At 42.0% G+C, this 20,662-nt stretch overlaps 2 protein-coding genes across 2 annotated transcripts; one reads left to right on the top strand and one right to left on the bottom strand.

The window, feature by feature from the left end:
• The first annotated feature begins 143 nt into the window (after nucleotides 1-143).
• Nucleotides 144-2,156, top strand: LOC140348503 (E3 ubiquitin-protein ligase TRIM39-like). The gene has a single exon (XM_072434437.1). It carries the CDS (start codon nucleotides 144-146, stop codon nucleotides 1,881-1,883), a length of 1,740 nt encoding a protein of 579 aa, XP_072290538.1. The 3' UTR covers nucleotides 1,884-2,156.
• A 534-nt stretch (nucleotides 2,157-2,690) lies between these two features.
• On the bottom strand, nucleotides 2,691-15,966 carry slc13a1 (solute carrier family 13 member 1). Its single transcript, XM_072434895.1, has 15 exons — nucleotides 15,816-15,966; nucleotides 14,149-14,277; nucleotides 12,510-12,646; nucleotides 12,180-12,349; nucleotides 11,843-11,879; nucleotides 11,683-11,761; nucleotides 10,893-11,029; nucleotides 9,658-9,777; nucleotides 7,911-8,009; nucleotides 5,931-6,032; nucleotides 5,693-5,784; nucleotides 5,465-5,559; nucleotides 4,329-4,490; nucleotides 3,462-3,599; nucleotides 2,691-2,848 (listed from the first exon to the last, which is right to left on the bottom strand). Exons 1-15 carry the CDS (start codon nucleotides 15,909-15,911, stop codon nucleotides 2,705-2,707), a joined length of 1,737 nt encoding a protein of 578 aa, XP_072290996.1. The 5' UTR covers nucleotides 15,912-15,966; the 3' UTR covers nucleotides 2,691-2,704.
• Between the last annotated feature and the right edge of the window lie 4,696 nt (nucleotides 15,967-20,662).

Raw genomic sequence — 20,662 nt, 5'->3', positions numbered from 1 at the left:
ACCTGAGTCTAATCATCTCAAAACATTTTTACATTTTAGTTGTATTTCAACATTGACTGCATTCCCTTATGGAATGTTACTACACCCAAGTTTGATTATGTGGCTCATGAGTCATATTGTCTTTTCAGTGTTCAGTGCATGCCATGGCCACTGCCACCTGTCAGCTGTCAGAGGACCAGTTCCTCTGCTCCATCTGCCTGGACGTGTTCACAGATCCTGTCACTTTACCCTGTGGACACAACTTCTGCAGGAGCTGCATTGATCAGGACTGGCCTGTTGATGCCAAGTGCATGTGTCCTTCTTGTAAAAAAATATTTTTCTTCAGACCAGAGCTGAAGGTAAACACTTTTATCGCTAAGATGGCTGCTCATTTTCAACAGTCTCAATACAACTCCAGGAGGTCATTAAAACGGTCTGCTAAACCTGGAGAAGTCCTGTGTGACATGTGCACTCAGCCCAAACAGAAAGCCCTCAAGTCCTGCCTGGTCTGCCTGTCCTCGTACTGTGAGTCTCACCTGGAGCCTCACCTCAACATGTTGGGCCTGAAGAGGCACCAGCTCACGGAGCCTCTGGGAAACATGGAAGACAGAGTGTGTGCCACGCACAACAAACCTCTGGAGCTGTTCTGCAGCAGCGAGCGCATGTGTGTCTGTGTGCTCTGTGTGTGCTCGGAGCACAGGGGCCATGAGGTCATCCCCCTGAAGGAGGCATCTGAACAGCAGAAGATACAGCTGCAGAAGGCTGAGGGCCACATTCAGGAGGATATAAGCAGGAGAATGAAGAAGATCACTGAGCTGCGCAGCTCTTTGAGGGTCAGTAATGCTGCTGCGGAAAGAGAATTATCAGATGGAGTCAAAGTGTTCACTGCTCTAAAAAAGAGTGTGGAGAAAGGTCTGGACATTTTCATCTCTGAGATGAACAAGAAGAAAAGCAACACGAAGGAGCAGGCAGAAGGTCTGATCCAGGAGATAGAGAAGGAGATCTTTGAGCTGAAGAGGAGAAGAGCTGAGCTGCAGCAGCACTCTGAAGACTATAAGAAGTCTGAAGACGCCCTTCATCTGCTCCAAAACTCCACACAGCTGAGCCCCAAGACACCAACCAAAGACTGGACAAGTGTCACTGTCTTTACCCCGACATATGGGGGCGCTGTGGCCAGAGCGCTGAGTCAGCTGGAGCACGACTTCAATGAGAAGACCAGGGTTCTTTTAAGGGCAGAGCTGAAGAGAGTCCAATCTAAGAAAGTAGAAGTCACCAAGGATACAGAGTCATCTCAAATGAGAGTTCAAGATACAGAGGATCAGAGAAATCTCCCAGAGCGTCCAATTACTTTGAGTCTCTCTGACTGTTTTTACTTTGAGGCTCAGGTGAAAGGGAAAACAGAGTGGACTTTAGGAGTGGCTGAAGAGTCTGTCGACAGGAAAGGGCCCCTAACACTGAATCCACAGAATTCTTTCTGGACCATAGGTTTAAAAGATGGAGCTTATTATGTCTCTGACAAGCCTAAAATCGATGTCCTTACAAAGTGTAAGCCTGAGAAAGTGGGTGTGTTTGTGGATTACAAAGAGGGAGTTGTCTCTTTCTATGATGCAGAAGCTCCAGCTCTGCTCTTCTCTTTCACTGGTGTCACTTTTAAGGAGAAACTCCACCCATTCTGCAGTCCAGGTTATTTATGCAATGGGAGTTTTTCTCCAGAGGCCTGTGGGTGTTGTGAAGACTCCTCTAAATGTGTTTTATTGGACGGCCTTGTGGACAAGCTTAAACAACGCTTTTATACAGAACTGGACAGAAAACACACTGACGTAGATTTACGCAATGATTCTCTATTTCAAGGGATCTTAACTGAGTTTAGGAACATGATGAGGGAAACTGATTCAAGACATTGATGTGCAGCACATGCATCGTATTTTGAGTACATTTGTGTTTTCCAACCATTTTTTGATTGACAGCACATTTCTTAATGAAAAATGCTGTGGCACACCATCGACTACTAAACACTCTTTTTATGTTTTTTTCTGCTTCTCAGGGCACTCGGGGCAATTTATTACATTAAATAGTTGTAGGGCTAATCTGAACAATAATAATCATTACTAATCAACTTTGATTTAGACATTGTTAATTGTCATTTTAAAACACATGTCTTAAGGGCTGGAGTTGTAATGTTAAAATGTAATAATGTATCAACAATTTGTGCTTTCCACAACTAATATACTTAGTGAATATTCTCTATCTAGAAGTCTTTAGTCAGCATATTTTGAAATCAATTTGGATTTCAACTTTTCAACTTGTAATTAATAATGTCCTTCATACAAGAGACTCTATATGTCTGAGGTTGTTTTGTTCTATACTTCTTAAATGGAAGAAAATGGATCGATTGACATTGTGTAACATCTTTATTTCATCAAAATAAACTTGACACATTTTGAAATACTTAATTCAGAAATGATGGAATACGTTTTGACAATCTAATTTCATAATCACAATAAACTGGTTTGTGTGTATGGCTTTGTGGCACAAATAATAATAAAACGTTTAATTAGGAGTCAATGGTGTAAAGTGGTCTATACAACAAATATTTACAATTGTATACAGTGCCATTTATAGTACAAAAAACGTTACCAAGAAACGAATACTATGTTTATTTCAGCTGTGTTCATAGATTGTAAAGACAGACGGTGATTTTCTTGTAAAACAAATGAAATAAAAGTTAAGGGTCTGTGGAGTTGAACGTGGGGAGGACGGGGGCCCAGGCTGGGTAAGTGTCCAGGGAGAAGAGAGGGACCCCCCATGTGGATACAGCACCCATCACACACAACACTCCAATGACATTCACACCAAGACCCGCCTTCACCTGCAGAACAGACACAAACTGGAGTAAGTAGGGGCATAAAGTATTTAGAGAAAGTGAATGCATTTATATGGCAATTACTAGTGTTATATAAGTCGCACCGGACTATAAGTCGTGCCAGCCAAAAATGCATAATGGAGAAGAAAACAACAAATAATTTCACATATAAGTCGCTTGTATGTGATATTATTTGAAAAATATATATATTACTTTAAAAAAACATATATAAGTCGTACTGGAGTATGAAATGCGGTTGCAAGTGTGAAAATAACAAATAATATCACATATAAGTCGCTTGTATGTGATATTATTTGAAAAAAAGAAAAAGTATGATTTAAAAAAGATATATAAGTTGCACTGGAGTATGAAATGCGGTTGCAAGTGTAAAAATAGTAAATAATATCACACATAAGTCGCTCCAGAGTATAAGAATATAAGTATAAGTTGCAACCCGGCCAAAACTATGAAAAAATATGCGACTTATAGTCAGGAAAATACGGTACATTTTTTGTCTTCCTTTTACTTAATTTGTCTGTTCCTGTATCAATTGAGTACTTCTTCCACCACTGCTTGAAAATAACAGAAACATGATTGTGATTGGACGACTGCGCCGTACCATGTCCATCACGGTGAGGTGTCCGTAGGCGAACACCACGGCGTTGGGAGGGTTGGACACTGGGAGCAGGAAGGAGAACGAGGTGCAGAGAGTGGTGGGGATCATGACGTACAGAGGGTTCACATGGATCGCTTCAGCCTGCAGACAAATATAAAATATACACTCATCATAACTGGAGTTAACCCCAGGAACAGTAGGCCTCATGTGCAGGGCAGATAAGGACAGTGGCCACTTTGTCAGAAGTTTAAACCTCTGCTCAAAATGCCTGATTGTCTCCATGGTGATGTTACTGATTTGTCCAGGAAGTTCCACCGAATGGCATTAAACTTACTTATCCATTTTATCTATTTATTCATTTGCATTCAATAACGGTACCTTAAAAATTTTTATTCTTACGACGGTAAGCGGGCTGGCCTTTCCACAGATCGGACCTGTAACTTAGCCTGGAAGCGTCTCGGTGAAGTTAAATATGTTTAATACCATACAGTGGAATACGGCTGCACAATTGATCAAAATCAAGTAGAAATCGCAATTTTAATGGCCACTATTAGCAAACCGCAAAGGCTGCAATTTTTTGAAATTTCATACTTTCCTGCACAAACAACAAAACATCCAGTTTTATACTTCATAGAAACTGCTGACCTTGTAGTTTGGATCTGAAATGCATGGAATTCTTTTATTATGTGTTATTTTTCCCACATCATGCAGCCCTAGTGTGGAACATTCCAGGCACAGTAATAACATCTGTATGGTGAAAAGCAGCTGGCGGACTATTCACCAGAAAAGTGCACCTTGAATTTAAAACACAGACAAAAAAAAAACGAAAGTGCACTTGGTCTTCTAAGTGTTAGTTTGGAGCGAGCGTACCAGTGGGGAGAGGATGGGGAGGAAGATGGTGATGGTGGCTGCGTTGCTGGCCACTTCAGTTAAAGTGGTGACAATGAGGCAGGTCACTGTGATTGTAGCCAACACCGGCAGGTCCCCCAGAGGAGCGAGCAGCTCCGCCACCCACGTCGACAGCCCCGACTCCTGAACACAACAAAGTGACACCCTCAACGTAACTACTGCATGTGCATTATCTCAACAGCTCTAAGACTGTATATCAAAAACATGTATAGAGCAATGTAAAAGTAAAATGGTGAAAAACGTAAAATATCAGTGTATTTGGGCCTCAAAACCCCCGCCATGGACACAATGGATGGATATCTTTAGAACGTACTCCTGGCAGTTGGGAAGAAGGCCATAATAAAACAATGGATGACACAAACAGCTCTGACGATCAAGGAGTGGGATGACATCATAACGACATACGCACACCGGGAAAAGAAATCTGGACTCAATTTGAAAATGGACAAAATAGGACTCTACTTTGAGCGTAATATGCTTTAACCCTTTTAACCCTTTGGATGCACCCCCCATATTTTCAAATTTTATTATTTACATATGTTGTGTTCTCTCTGGTCCCACCTGGTCCGGTTTTCTTTTATTATTTTCTTTTTTCATGTTTTTTTCTTTTTTTTTTACAATTTATTTTTAAACATAAGACAACAAAAGTAAAATATTGTGTGACAGACTAAGATAATGAAACAGCCAAAGTGCGGTTCAACATTTTTAAATAAGAGGAAGATTAAATATTTTAGATATTTTTTTGTGCAGGGATGAGAGCAGAAAGGACATTCATCAAATAGTTGGAACCGGAATCAAACTCTGTGCTGTCCACTCTGCCACCGAGCGGCACAGCACATTTTACATTTCATAGATTATCATATTGTCAACCAGGTAATTGATTTACATTTTGCCAATATCGCCGACATAATTATGAGCTGTCCCAAGTTAATTCCTTCACCATGAAATTCCATCCAAACAATCATAAAAAGCATAAATGATCCATCATCATCAATCATCTCTGGTTTAGGCTTAGTGTGTGTTTTTCTACATTCAAATCTGTTCATATAAACCCAGAACAAAATGTTAAATCATATTCTGAATAGAAAGCGGCTTGCCTTTGTGCCCTCTGCCAACGCAAATCCTCCACCGACGAGCAGCACCACTGTCCACGGCATGGAGCTCTGGAACTCCTTCCACGAGATCATGGTGTCTGCGGAGCAACAACTCATTATGGACTAAACTAAAATCAGACTATATTAAATGTTAACTTTACATTCGGATATCATTTTTTTTAAGACTGGAGTTGTATTCAGTTCTACTTGAGTTTTAATTCCTCAACTTACCATATTTTTTGGAGGGTCCATGGGCAGGTGCGATGAAGAAGCTCACACCCAGCAGCAGTGCCACAGTGGCGTCAGTGATGTAGCCCGAATGTCTGCACAAAAAAGAATTAAGAAAGTGTTTGTGGACCGATTCCCAAGACGTTGTCATATCGTTAAGTGAAAGGATCAACTATATTAAATATTGATACTTTTTTAATCGTTGGGTTACATGCCGTCATAGAATAAACACTGGACTTACTGTGGGAAGAGAGATGCCCATCCTGGAATAAACCCTGGAGCTCGGGTTAACCACAACACCACCATGGTTATGAAGACCACCGAGGTGAAGATCTCCTGGGAGCTATAATTAGATAAAAAAAAAAACAATTTGGAATATATTTTAGATGTTGATCAATGAGTAGTTCTTTTTTTCTTTTTTTGGATAGATGTTTATTGTTCCATAAAACCAAATGTTATCAAAAGAGTGGACAAAAATCAGACATTGCGTTTATGGATTTGGAGGTGCAGTGTCAAATGTGAACACTAGATGCCGCCAAAATCAACTTTGTTTTAACCAGTGGAATAACCAGGACTAACTAACCATCTGATCTACTAATGAAGATACATTCTGTTGTTTTAAGTTCGGGAGCAGGACCATCTCTCACCTTCATCCCTCACCTCCACCCCTCACCTCGACCCTCCACCTCCATCCTTCACCTCCACCCCTCACCTCGACCCTCCACCTCCATCCTTCACCTCCATCTCTCACCTCCATCTCTCACCTCCATCTCTCACCGCCATCCTTCACCTCCATCCCTCACCTCCATCCCTCACCTCCACCCCTCACCTCGACCCTCCACCTCCATCCTTCACCTCCATCTCTCACCTCCATCTCTCACCTCCATCTCTCACCGCCATCCTTCACCTCCATCCCTCACCTCCATCTCTCACCTCCATCTCTCACCTCCATCCCTCACCTCCATCCTTCACCTCCATCCTTCACCTCCATCTCTCACCTCCATCTCTCACCTCCATCCCTCACCTCCATCCTTCACCTACATCCTTCACCTCCATCTCTCACCTCCATCCCTCACCTCCATCCTTCACCTACATCCTTCACCTCCATCCCTCACCTCCATCTCTCACCTCCATCTCTCACCTCCATCCCTCACCTCCATCCTTCACCTCCATCCTTCACCTCCATCTCTCACCTCCATCTCTCACCTCCATCCCTCACCTCCATCCTTCACCTACATCCTTCACCTCCATCTCTCACCTCCATCTCTCACCTCCATCTCTCACCGCCATCCTTCACCTCCATCCCTCACCTCCATCTCTCACCTCCATCTCTCACCTCCATCCTTCACCTCCATCTCTCACCTCCATCTCTCACCTCCATCCCTCACCTCGACCCTCCACCTCCATCTCTCACCTCCATCTCTCACCTCCATCTCTCACCTCCATCTCTCACCGCCATCCTTCACCTCCATCCCTCACCTGCAGCCCTCACCTCCATCCCTCACCTCCACCCCTCACCTCGACCCTCCACCTCCATCCTTCACCTCCATCTCTCATCTCCATCTCTCACCTCCATCCCTCATCTCCACCCCTCACCTTCATCCCTCACCTCCATCCCTCACCTCCACCCCTCACCTCCATCCCTCACCTCCATCTCTCACCTCCATCTCTCACCTCCACCCCTCACCTCCATCCCTCACCTCCATCCCTCACCTCCATCTCTCACCTCCATCTCTCACCTCCATCTCTCACCTCCATCCCTCACCTCCATCTCTCACCTCCATCCCTCACCTCCATCCCTCACCTCCATCCCTCACCTCCATCTCTCACCTCCATCTCTCACCTCCATCTCTCACCTCCATCCCTCACCTCCATCTCTCACCTCCATCTCTCACCTCCATCTCTCACCTCCATCCCTCACCTCCATCTCTCACCTCCATCCCTCACCTCCACCCCTCACCTCCATCCCTCACCTCCATCTCTCACCTCCATCTCTCACCTCCACCCCTCACCTCCATCCCTCACCTCCATCCCTCACCTCCATCTCTCACCTCCATCCCTCACCTCCATCCCTCACCTTGTCTACCATGATCATTGTGCTTGTCAATAAAAAATTGGCGTTTACACAGGATTTTGAGGTTGTGGTTGTTGCTAGTGATTGCTGGTGTTATACAATGACAAATAAAGATCTTAATTATTGAAGATCTACAAGAGTGGGTACCTCATTGGTCCTAGGGCTTTGTATTCTTCTTCTAACACTCTCCTGGCTGCTTTCTCTTTCTCCGACTGCTGGCCTCTAAATTTCCACAGGAAGCTAAAGCTGTGTGGGAATAAGAAGTGTAAATTAGTGACTTTAATATTGACTCTGATTAGTTCAAAATAAGATATCTTGCTAATAAAGTATACGAGAAGGTCGTCAGATTGATTAGTTAACATGTTCAACCCCCTCGTGCTGCAAATGCTAACGTTAGCATTGCTCTCATTAAATTTGGTTGTGTGACTCGGAGCGTGTAAAAAAAGTAGGTCTGACAAAGGAGGGGCAATATTTCTACATCATTAGCACTGAAAAAAATCAATACCAATAAAAATTCCAAATATCAAAGGGGCACAAAGCACAACAAGGGAAAATAATAACTTTTCAAATTAGTTTTGTACTGCTGTGATTTTAATGAACAGCTTTCTTCCCCCCCCAAATGTCATTTTTATGTTTTACCAAACACAAAAATACTCGAATTGCCCGTTTACAAATGAGGTTATGATTTGACAAAACAAACAAAATATGTCAAGGATAAAGTAGGAAATTAGTACAAATAATATTTCATACTTAATTAGAAGTTGGAGATTTTAGGGAGTTTTAAAAAAAATAAATTATTTTAATATTTTCACTTCAAAAAATGTAATCACAATATCGTAATAATAGCACATTATTTCTTTATTCCGTCCCCTAAATGTCATATTCCATTGTGCACACTTAAAACTACAGAGTGCAGAAGGACACTACAAAGACTGAAGAATGTCAAAGAGGTTACAAAAGCCCTGAAGAAGATGCCTGACCCTTGACCCTTGACCCTTGCCAGTGAAATGACCAGCTGTCTTTTCTTGGATTTTTCTTTGATCTCAAGACTTTAGCCACGTTTAGACCGTCACTCAAACGTAACAAATGTTTTCTTAAAAAATAATATAATTAAATAAATAAAATTATACTTTTTAATCATAAGGCCGATGTTTATGGATCTGCGAAACGTGGCTAAAGCTTTTTGTCCTTCTTTTTGTGCGTTGTAACGTCTCTCTACGTAATGCAATGGGTTTGGCTGGTCTTCAATGTATCATGCTATGAAAACATCCTATTTTTGGTCTTGGTGGTCATTAGTGCCGTGCATCGATAAACAGGAAAAAGGTGAAACATCTGCTAGCTTTGTTTTGCTAAGTGCTGTTGCTAAGTGGCGTTTTGTGTTGCTAAGTGGCGTCTTGCATTCACCCGAGTGAAACTGACTGTGTTCTCTCTTATCTAACCATCTTGCTCCGGCGTGCTGCTCTTCCTTTGCTAAAGACTTCCAGGAGGCCAAACCTTGCTGGGTCTGACCCCTTAAACGTGCCGATATGCTTCACTTTAGGACCGAAACAAGTTAATCGATTAATCACAACTAATAGATTATTGCGATATACGTCAACACATATTATAGTCACGGAATAATCGTTGTCTGGACTAAACACAGACTCCAACATCATGCCAGTAGGAAATAAGACACGGGAAACATGTTGATCCGAAAGCTATCTATAAATGTACTCGACCTCAAACGGCGTCATCTTAACTTCATCTGGGTCAGACAACAAACTGATTAATTTAAAGAATAATCGCTAACCTAATCGATCAGCAAAATAATCCTTAGTTGCAGCTCTAGTTTGCTTTTGGACCGTACGAATCCACTCCAAAGCGAACCAGTGGAAACAAGCCTTTAGCGACTTACTCTGAGCCAATGAAGAGCCAGTAGAGCCAGGCCCAGGTCAGCAGCAGCATGACCACACTGATGGGCAAACACAGCAGCAGCCAGTTCCCGAAGTTCACACTGTTGCATTCTGGGTACATCCTGGGAAACGAACAGTAAATTCAGTCGTTAGCATTCATTAGCCCTGAAGTGTTTAAGGTGCATTGTGTGACTTTTCTGGTGGAGAGATCGCCCATTGCTTGTCTCCATGGAGATGTTGTTGCTTTGGCTGGAATGTTCCACTGTATGGCATTTAATGTATCTATCGTTAAGGAGACAAGCAAGACCAAGTTGCATGTCGGATCTGTGGAGAGGCGACCCCGTGTTTTGAAGTTATGCTCTACAACTGCCAGTCTTCTCTCTACTGCAGCAACAAAACATCAGCCTCTTTATTAACAGTTGAAAACATATCATACTTTTGGAACACTGTCTGAAAACAAGATGGTTGACTGACTTTCTATTAAAATGGACATAATGCTTTCTTATCGCTTCTGGGTTTCTGTTTCACATGAATGAATAAATGAATGTCTTCATTTGGAAAACGCACTAACTAAACCTCTGTGAGAGTCAGCTGCGGGAACGAACAATGTAAAAAGAAATAAATTGTGCCGCTCCGTAGTTGAGTGGATAGCACATGTGCGCTCCATGTGAGCAACCCGCGGCGGCGTGATTTCTCGACAGTTTGCTGCAATGTCATGCCCGCTCTCATCCCCATTTCACGCTGTACTGTCCTGTGTAATAAAGCCTGCAGGCCAAAAAAATGTATTTCAAAAAATGCATAAATGATTAGGCACCGTGACTGCGATGCTGATATTATAATTTAGCCACACGTTCATTCTGAGTACAATTTGAGTGTAGAACAAGTCAGATTATTTTTTATGGAATTCATTTGTGACGCATTAATCTGGGGAAAACTCAGTGATTTGTGAAGCTCAGACAAGACAGCCTCGTAAATAAGAAGCAAAATACAATTATGTTTTAATATCGTATGGTTGAAAGCTCAGAAGGATCATGTTTGCATTATATGTGTCCTTTAATCCTTTCCACAGAAATGGCCCCATGTCCCACAGATGTGGTACTGCATATTGAAACTACTGCATACTGTATTATAAATCCCGAAGAGGTGGTAGAGTCTCCAGGGTTTTTCTGTTTAACAATTCTGTTTGATCCCCTCCCTGTATATTCAAAGAAAGTGCAGGAGTGAGCGAGGAGCTTACTGGTGAAGGTACTCGGAGAATATGAGGTTAGGTGAGGTTCCTAGTAGTGTGCTGATGCCCCCGATGTTGGAGGAGTAGGCAATGCCCAGGCATATGGCTTTACACAACATACGGTCCACGTTTTGACCTTCCGTAGACTGCAAGACAACAAAGTGTGAAGGAAGAAATGGTTTATGGTAGATTAAAAAATGCTTTTAGTGAGTGTAAATCATTGGTAAGAAAATGTATATATATATATTTTTTCTGTTTTTAATATTCTGAACCATAAAACATGCCACTTTTCAACTACCACCCTAGCTTATTTTCTAACACATGATGACAAAATTACGCTGGACTAAATTTTGACTAAACAGAGTTAAAGCTAAGTCTGGTGCAACCCAAAACTAGGAAAAAATATGACAGGGCAGAACCAAGGACTTAACTGTTTGCACAAGGACTAAACCAGTTCTAAAACAGGTCTAAACTAGCCTGAGGACTGCTGAGTATTATCAGAAGTTCTACAGCATCCCGTGTACCACAGCGTGAGACAAAGTGGCTGTTTATACTTATGCATAATATGAATAGGATCAATGAGGCAACAGCGCCGTGCAGAGAGCATCGGGGGGAGAAAGGAACAGCGCGGGGAGAAAGGAACAGCGCCGTGCAGAGAGCATCGGGGGGAGAAAGGAACAGCGCGGGGAGAAAGGAACAGCGCCGTGCAGAGAGCATCGGGGGGAGAAAGGAACAGCGCGGGGAGAAAGGAACAGCGCCGTGCAGAGCATCGGGGGGAGAAAGGACACACACAGAGAACCTGAGCAGGAGGAGCCTCTGAGATGTTAATGTGACATGCTCTGGGCTGTTCGTCTGGCACATCCACAGTCTTCTTTTCACTAAAACAACAAATGAGAATACATTTAATCTACTTACAAGATGGTAAATATCCAAAGTCAGAAAAGGTATTTCTTACACACCTACTAATTTCTGTTATTTGGACATTGCTGCCAGATTCTGGAAACATGAAAAGGATATTATTATTATTTTTTTACCATCTATAGCAAATAATACAGTAGTGCTTTTTTTATTTTGAATGATACCTTGCAAAAAATATATAAATCCTGATTTAAGCTCTGTAACTCTTAGGTCACTTTCTAGTTAAATTCAAAATGGGACATAAAATTTTAAAAAGCTATTTTTTGCTTAAACTGAAAGTGCAAATGTGTATTGCATCTCTTCTCTGTGATTGATGTGATTACACTGTTCTCTGGGCTCTATACAACTGATTTCTATTTTACAATATCAAACGTATACCATCGAGCTGGAGGTTAGGGTTGTCTTCTCCGGCTAAGTCCTTCTCTCTGGACGTCCGGAGAATCTGCTGGAGCACGGCCTCCACGATGGGCATCACCATGGCGACGGCTGAGGTGTTGTGGACCCACATGGAGAGGAAGGCACAGCCCGTCATGAAACCCAACATCAGCCTTAAGCGGAACAACAAACACATGTAACGGGCCCAAGCGATTGTCACACAAACATGACTGACTATAACAACTTTTAAATTTAAAATATAACTTTTCTTTAGCCTGTGTGTATATTATTATCCTTAAAAAGAGAAGCGATGACTAAGAAAAGGGCACGCACCAGGCTGGGTTGACTCCCACCATATTGACCAGCCGCAGAGCGATCCTGCGATGGAGGCCCCACTTCTCGATGGAGGTGGCCAGACAGATGACTCCGAACAGCAGGAAGTGGAAATCTTTAAAGTAAACTGAGGCAACCTGCACAAAAAGCAGACAAACACCAAGAATAACTGTCAACTCTCACAGTTTCACTTTAACCAAGAGTAAAGAGCACAACTGACAAGAAATGACAGAAATAATACAATCATGGTAAATGAACATTGTAGTTCATATATTTTGGTAATATTTGAAAGGGATATAATACATTTTTCATAGAGACATGTTCCACTTAAAACATGGCTTATGCCTGAGTTCAAGTCAAGTCTATTCAACAAGTTGTTATTCAATTTCAATTGTTATTCAATTTGTTGAATGTCTCTTCTCAATCTTGACCCAATTTCACACTGCACTGACCTATCTTTTTATATACCGTAATATCCCGACAATAACTATTGCTGGTAAAGTTTTAATCAGTCACAACTGAATTACTTTGCAAAGAGCAGCTTCGCACAGGGAACAGGGCGCAGGGCACAGGGCACAGGGCGCAGTGTGCAGGGCACAGGGCACAGGGCACAGGGCACAGGGCACAGGGCACAGGGCACAGTGCGCAGGGCACAGGGCCCAGGGCACAGGGCACAGGGCACAGGGCACAGGGCACAGGGCACAGTGTGCAGGGCACAGGGCACAGGGCACAGGGAACAGGGCACAGGGAACAGTGTGCAGGGCACAGGGCACAGGGCACAGGGCACAGGGCAAAGGGCGCAGGGCACAGGGCACAGGGCACAGGGCGCAGGGCACAGGGCACAGGGCACAGGGCACAGGGCACAGGGCACAGGGCACAGGGCACGCAGGGCACAGGGTGCAGGGCACAGGGTGCAGGGCACAGGGCACAGGGCACAGGGCACAGGGCACAGGGCACGCAGGGCACAGGGTGCAGGGCACAGGGTGCAGGGCACAGGGCACAGGGCACAGTGTGCAGGGCACAGGGCACAGGGCACAGGGCACAGGGCACAGGGCACAGGGCACAGTGTGCAGGGCACAGGGCACAGGGCACAGGGCACAGGGCACAGGGCACGCAGGGCACAGGGTGCAGGGCACAGGGCGCAGGGCACAGCGCACAGAGCACTACAGCTGACGGATTTAAGAACAGGATTTTGAGCAGCTGATGGTGAGTCTGTATAAATATGTTTTTGAGATGTTCTGGTTACATGTGCTTATGTAGTACTGTTGGCAGTGTACATAAGCATAATGTTTAAACTTTTCAGTCACAGATTATAGTCTGTGAAGCGTATTACTGAGCTTTTTAGTCAACAGCAGCACTTTTATGTGAAAATGTGTTGTTTCTGTTGAAATTGTCAATAAAATCAGCGCAGTAGAGCAGAATGAGGTGTGCTTATTGTTGTCTGTTTGTGGATTCTGTTGTTTTTAGTAAAACTCAGTAGAGACACAGGATTTTCCCAATTGCTCCTGCCACTGGTTAGGACCTGATTATAAAACTGCCAAGGTACCTGATGTTTGAGGTATGTTTTGAGGAGGTAGGAGCAGGATTTCTTATCTGGACTGTTCAGATCCAGAACCAGATCCATCTTGTGCTCACTCACCTCAGATGACTTCATGATGCCGAACAGTGGGAACAGAAAGGCAGGTAACATGGCAGTGATGGCCAAGGGCGTGACCTCAGTGACCCATAACACAGCCATCAACAGCAGCACAAACGCACATTCTGCCTCCTGTGAAAGAAAAACATTTTACTTTTTATAAGAATGTTTTCTTCAGCCAATTCAATCCAATATTTGTCTCGTTGTTATGGCCTAAAACTGACATTAACCAATGTCAATATATCCATTTTTAATACATACCCCCCCATAGCCCACACATTATACACAAGTTGACGCAAATGTACTTCTCACTTTTGAAAACAATAATTACCAAATGCATTTATCGGGGATAGGGCTGCACATACAGTTAAAGACTGGGATTTTGACATTATTGCGATATTTCTATAGATATTCGGTATATACATAATTGCTATATTAAAATTAAATCAGTGTGAAAGTAATTATTCTATGTATAAGTTATCATCAGTAAATGTGTGATAATGTGCAGACAGGTGTCGGCTTGTCAGTCGTTCAGCTGTGTGCCATATGATAAGCAGACTTAATCTTATCTTTGTAAATGTTGAACATTGTCAATGTCACGTGGTTCTGCCCACACGGCTCAATAAAAAGGGTCGGGGGAGACAGCTGTGTCTGTCTCTCCTGCAAGTAAAACTTGATCCTTTGTTTTGGTGTATTCAGGTTCCAGCACTAAGTGGGATTTCCCCCTAACAACTAGACATATCTTAAATACCTAGTTAATCTGCGAAAAATAATAACATAACAGAGATTTTAAATAATCTAAATTAAATTAAAGGCCTCAACATGGGAAAAAGTAAAAATAAATTAGTTTACCACTGCGTCACCGATTTTATTAACAAGCTACCACTTCTACAGCTTCTTACGGCTTCAATTTCTATTTTAACTATTTTAACTAATCTCTTTATAAAACCTTTGTAATGCAGTGAGGACAAAGTGGAAATGACACATGGTTACAGAGAAAGGGGCGGTGGAGATGAAAATATACAGTGGAATGTGTCCACATCGGACTGATCTTTTTATTATGACCTAAAATTAGGGGCGTGGATTGTCTTTAATGTGGTGATAAGTAAAGATGAACCTGTTACTGATGACAAAGACTTGTGATTTGACTTTGAGTATTGATATTGAACGACTCAGTGAAAGTATTGATATTGAATGAATCTTAGAGAACGCTTTGATGCTTAATGATTCTCTGTGAAAGTCCTGAATGAATCAGAATTGATATTGAATTATTGACAGTATTGATACAGGGCACATCCTGTTTCCAACAGAAATAAACCACTTGCTTCACCTTTTATAAATTCAATCATTTAACGTGATAATTTATGGGTTGACAGAATGAGCGTTTAGAGGCACAGTGCTGACCTCTACTGTCTTGGCAGAATTATCTGAATATTGATACCAGTAACATGACTCAGGATATTGCAATCTTTAGGTGGAACGATTATTTCACCTCAACCTGAGAAACAACGCAATGTTTTACACTGCAAACCTATGTATAAATAATGTCTTAGCAAATACTCTCTACCTGCATGTTTGCACAACTAAAATGACAAAAATCAAAAATCAAATGTTTTCTGCTCTTGGTATTATCGCTCCATAGAGATTTTACATTTACAGCATGCACCCACTTTTGTCCTGATGACCAGTGGAAGAGGCAGCAGCAGGACCGGCGTCGTCACGGTCACAATAAAGTTGCGGTAGTTGAAAATGGCTGGACAGAACATGTTGCTGTTTGAGGTGCTTTGCTGTGAGTCTGTTGTGAGTCTTGGTGCTTCCGTTGCGGCTGGTGTTGTTCATTGACCTGGTTTTAATCAGGGTCAGAAGAGCCTCCAGTGGCGGCAGGTCCAGGTTTATCTGTCCATGAGGCTCTCTGAACTAACAAGACAGAACAGAGTAAACACTAATCAAAGTATTTCTGTCTTGCAGAGGGGACAATTACATTAAACATTTTTGCAATTAGGCTGTTGTACAAAATATGTTGTGAAAAAATAAATAAACATAACAATTATGATTATTAATATAAAAATATATTGGCTTTTTTTTAGCCTTAATTTCTATATATCTTTTTAAAAAAGTTATGAAAAAGAAAAGGGTAAAAACAATATTTACACCTTTTTTCATGAATTATTTTGTGTATTTGTAAATGTATATTTGTATCATTATTAATATGAATTCGTAATTTTATTAGATTTTATAGTTTGTTTATATTTAAATACAATGTTAAACACACCTAAAAAAAAGCGAGCAAGGTCCAAAAATTAAAAATGTTAAAAACATTGCAATAAAGAAAGCCTGCTGCACAATTTGGAAAGTACAACAACCAGGTAGAAAACAAACAAGAGCACTTACTATAGGCAAAGGCTTGTCCAAAAGATCCTTGTCAATACAATGAAATGTGTTGAATCTTTAGTATTATATGTTGAAATCTTTCCAGTGCATGAAGCAGCATGTGCTGGTGGATTATCAGACATTGTGTTTCATATTGGTGGTCCTTACCTCCCTCTGTTGCCTCAGGGTCAGCTCCACCTGTTCACGTCCATGAACCACAGCCTCTTTTAAAGATGCACAACTCTGCACCACACTATTCTCTTAAGACATTTTAACATGTTCCTAGAAAGAAAAGTATCCTTTAATCTCTTATCTGAGTGTCCTTAAAAGGTTGTTAAACAGTTGCCAGCTAGATCTGCACCCTTTGAACCTTGACGAATGCCAAAGATTAGAAGAGAATATTTTCACTTAATCATTGTGAAAAAAAAAGAAAAGAAAAATTTAAGATTTATCTCAAAATTAGGAATAGAGAAGGCAAATTCTGCTTTTATTAAAAATACAAAATTATATATTCTATTATGAATACATTACAATAAGGGGTGGGCAATTTGACTAAAATATATATTGTTATATATATTGATATTGTTTGCAGTATCACAATAAGATAGAATAAGTATCCCAAGATATGAGATAATTTACCTTATATCCAATTCCAGAAGATTAAAGTTGCTCATTCTTCTACAATACACCCGCAGAAAACAAGTTTAAAAATTGGAGCTTTAAAATAACTTGACCCTGCAATTTGAAAGATACAAGCTCTTTTTATTGAGTCAAAACTGTTTTTTGAAATGTAACTCCCTCCCTCCGTCTGCCACAAAACACTTTCTGATTGTTTCCTGCCAGGATGTTTTTCCTTGCCTTGAACATGGTTATGGATGTTTTGAATTTCACTTTTAACCTTTGATTCCAAGAAAGGTTGTTATGTTCTTATATTCAACCTCATGAACATTTTTTTTTCTGAAGCATCAATTGAATCCATATTGCTGGGATATGTATTCCCCCAAATTCATATATGACATCACAAGTGAAGATTTGGTGCTTTACCCAGGACGCAAAACGCTCTTTGCCAGATTTATTCTTATATTAGTAATTTGAGGTTCATCTAATATTACCACCACACATTTTATTTCGGATACTAGTCACCTGTACCTCCGTTGTTCTGTTCTTGTTTCTGAAAAGAATGTATTTTGTTTTATACATATTTATTGATAATATTGAATTAATTGTTAATTAATTTGTTACTTCATCCATACATCATACATAAATCATTTAGAAACAAAATAAAGAGGTTTAGACCCAAACATTTCCATCTGCTTTTAAGATATTTTCTTTTTCCTAATTCTTTTGTATAATACTCTTTCCTGCATGATGAGTATGATTATACATATGAATGTAGTTCCATCCATCCATCCATCTTCTGCCGCTTTATCCGGGGCCGGGTCGCGGGGGCAGCAGTCTGAGCAGGGACTCCCAGACTTCCTTCTCCCCAGACACTTCCTCTAACTCCTCCGGGGGGATCCCGAGGCGTTCCCAGGCCAGCCGAGAGACATAGTCTCTCCAGCGTGTCCTGGGTCTTCCCCGGGGCCTCTTCCCGGTGGGACATGCCTGAAACACCTCCCGAGGGAGGCGCCCAGGAGGCATCCGGAACAGATGCCCGAGCCACCTCAGCTGGCTCCTCTCGACGTGGAGGAGCAGCGGCTCTACTCCGAGCTCCCTCCGTGTGGCCGAGCTCCTCACCTTATCTCTAAGGGAGCGCCTGGCCACACGGCGGAGGAAACTCATTTCGACCGCTTGTATCCGCGATCTTGTTCTTTCGGTCACTACCCAAAGCTCATGACCATAGGTGAGGGTAGGAACGTAGACCGACCGGTAAATCGAGAGCTTTGCCTTTCGGCTCAGCTCCCTCTTCACCACAACGGTCCGATGCAGCGACTGCATCACTGCAGCCGCTGCACCGATCCGCCTGTCGATCTCACGCTCCATCCTTCCCTCACTCGTGAACAAGACCCCGAGATACTTAAACTCCTCCACTTGGGGCAAGGACACCCCACCCACCTCGAGAGGGCAAGCCACCTTTTTCCGGTCGAGAACCATGGCCTCGGATTTGGAGGTGCTGATTCTCATCCCAGCCGCTTCACACTCGGCTGCAAACCGTCCCAGTGCATGTTGCAGGTCCGGGTTTGATGGAGCCATCAGGACAACATCGTCTGCAAACAGCAGAGATGAGACCCTGTGGTCCCCAAACCAGACACCCTCCGACCCCTGACTGCGCCTAGAAATTCTGTCCATAAAAATTATGAACAGAACCTTGTAGTTCCATATTTTTATATTAAAAAATGAATAAATAATTTTACAAACGATACCCCATACACCAGACCACACCCCCTTCACAGAGTTGTCCTGGAGCCACTCCTCTGTTCTCCTGGCTGTGTGCTTAAGGTCGTTGTCTTGTTGGAAGATGAACCTTTGCCCCAGTTTGAGGTCCAGAGCGCTCTGGAACAGGTTTTCATCAATGCACTGCTGCATTCATCTTTCTGTTGATCCTGACTAGTCTCCCAGTCCCTGCCATTGAAAAACATCCCACACGTCACTGTAGGGATGGAACTGGCAGGTGATGAGTGGTCCACAGTTTCCTCCAGACATGACGCTTACTATTCAAGCCAAAGAGTTGAATCTTTGTTTCATCAGACCAGAGAAACACCAGGTGGGACTGTCATGTGCCTTTTAGTGAGGAGTTGCTTCTGTCTGGCCACTTTATCACACAGGCCTGATTGGTGGAGTGCTGCAGAGATGTTCTTCTGGAAGGTTCTCACCTCTCCACAGAGACATGCTGGAGATCTGTCAGAGTGACCATTGGGTCTTTGAATGAGGCCCTCCTCCCCCGACTGCCCAGTTCTAGGAAGAGTCTTAGCCAATACATATGATGGAGGCCTCTGTGCCCATAGGAACCGTCAATGCTGCAGATTTCTTTTCTGTACCTTCCCCAGATCTGTGCCTTGATACAATCCTGTCTTGGAGGTCTACTGGAAGTTCTTTGGACTTCATGGCTTGGTTTGTGCTGTAAGACCTTCAATAGTGTGTGCCTTTCCAATTCTTTGCAAATTTACTTTAATTTGCAAAGAATTCTAACAACCGTCATTCAAGTTGTCATCATGGGGTATTGTTTGTAGATTTTTTAGACGAATAAGTGATTTAATCCTAGAATAAGGCTGTAACATAACAAAAGGTGGAAAAAGTGAAGCACTATGGACACATCCCAAAGCACAGTAAATTGTTTTTATAATGCAGTTGCACTTGTAATTCATCTTTGAGGACATTCATGTTTCTGATACCATATTTATTCAGTTTCAGGCAATAATCATAAAGATTATCAAATGATCTGAAATGTAATTTATCAAGATTCAACAGTTTAGACAGCTGCCAACATAATTGGTGAAAATATTATCAATATAAGGCATATCAATCAGAACTTTCATGGGGGATATCAAAATCATGCAAATTCATTGACAATCTGGACATTCTATGAAATATACAAAAAATAGAGATGATTTGGATTTAACAGATGAACAATGGGACAATAAATATACATCTCAATGGAGGACCACAAAATCACATGTTTGGAAAGAGTTATGTTGGAAACACTTATCACACCATGTCAAATTGTCCACTATTCACATGGAAATACTTGTAGCTGGATAAATCATCACCATGTGTTTTGGGACTGTCCTATTGCTCAGAAATGTTAGACTGAGATCAATCATCATTGGCATCCCTCTGGATTTACGAGCTATGGGCCACAAAACTCCTGCCATGGACACTATGAATGGATACGTTTGGAACATATTTCTGGAAAAAAGGCCATTACAAAGAAACAAATGACACAAACTCAACCAACAATCAAGGGCTGGACTGACATGATTGACATTAGAAAAATAAAATAAAAATCAACTTGAAACTTGACGAATGGAAAACATTTTGGACAAATTACGACAATGTTAAATGTTCTGTGTTCTATATGTTTTGAAATTGAAAAACAAAAACTGAAAATATTATCAATAGACGTTCTGCTGGGTTTGGTGATCAGTATCAGTCCCTTACCAAAGATTGTTTCCATTAATTCCTTTGTTGTTTAGAAATCACAACAGAC

Source organism: Eucyclogobius newberryi, unplaced genomic scaffold (genome assembly GCF_026437365.1).
Source record: "Eucyclogobius newberryi isolate DKJ021-1_F unplaced genomic scaffold, fEucNew1.0.hap1 SCAF_7, whole genome shotgun sequence".
NCBI lineage: Eukaryota > Metazoa > Chordata > Actinopteri > Gobiiformes > Gobiidae > Eucyclogobius > Eucyclogobius newberryi.
The sequence above is the reverse complement of the archived record's forward strand: the minus strand, read 5'-3'. Positions and strand labels throughout refer to the sequence as shown.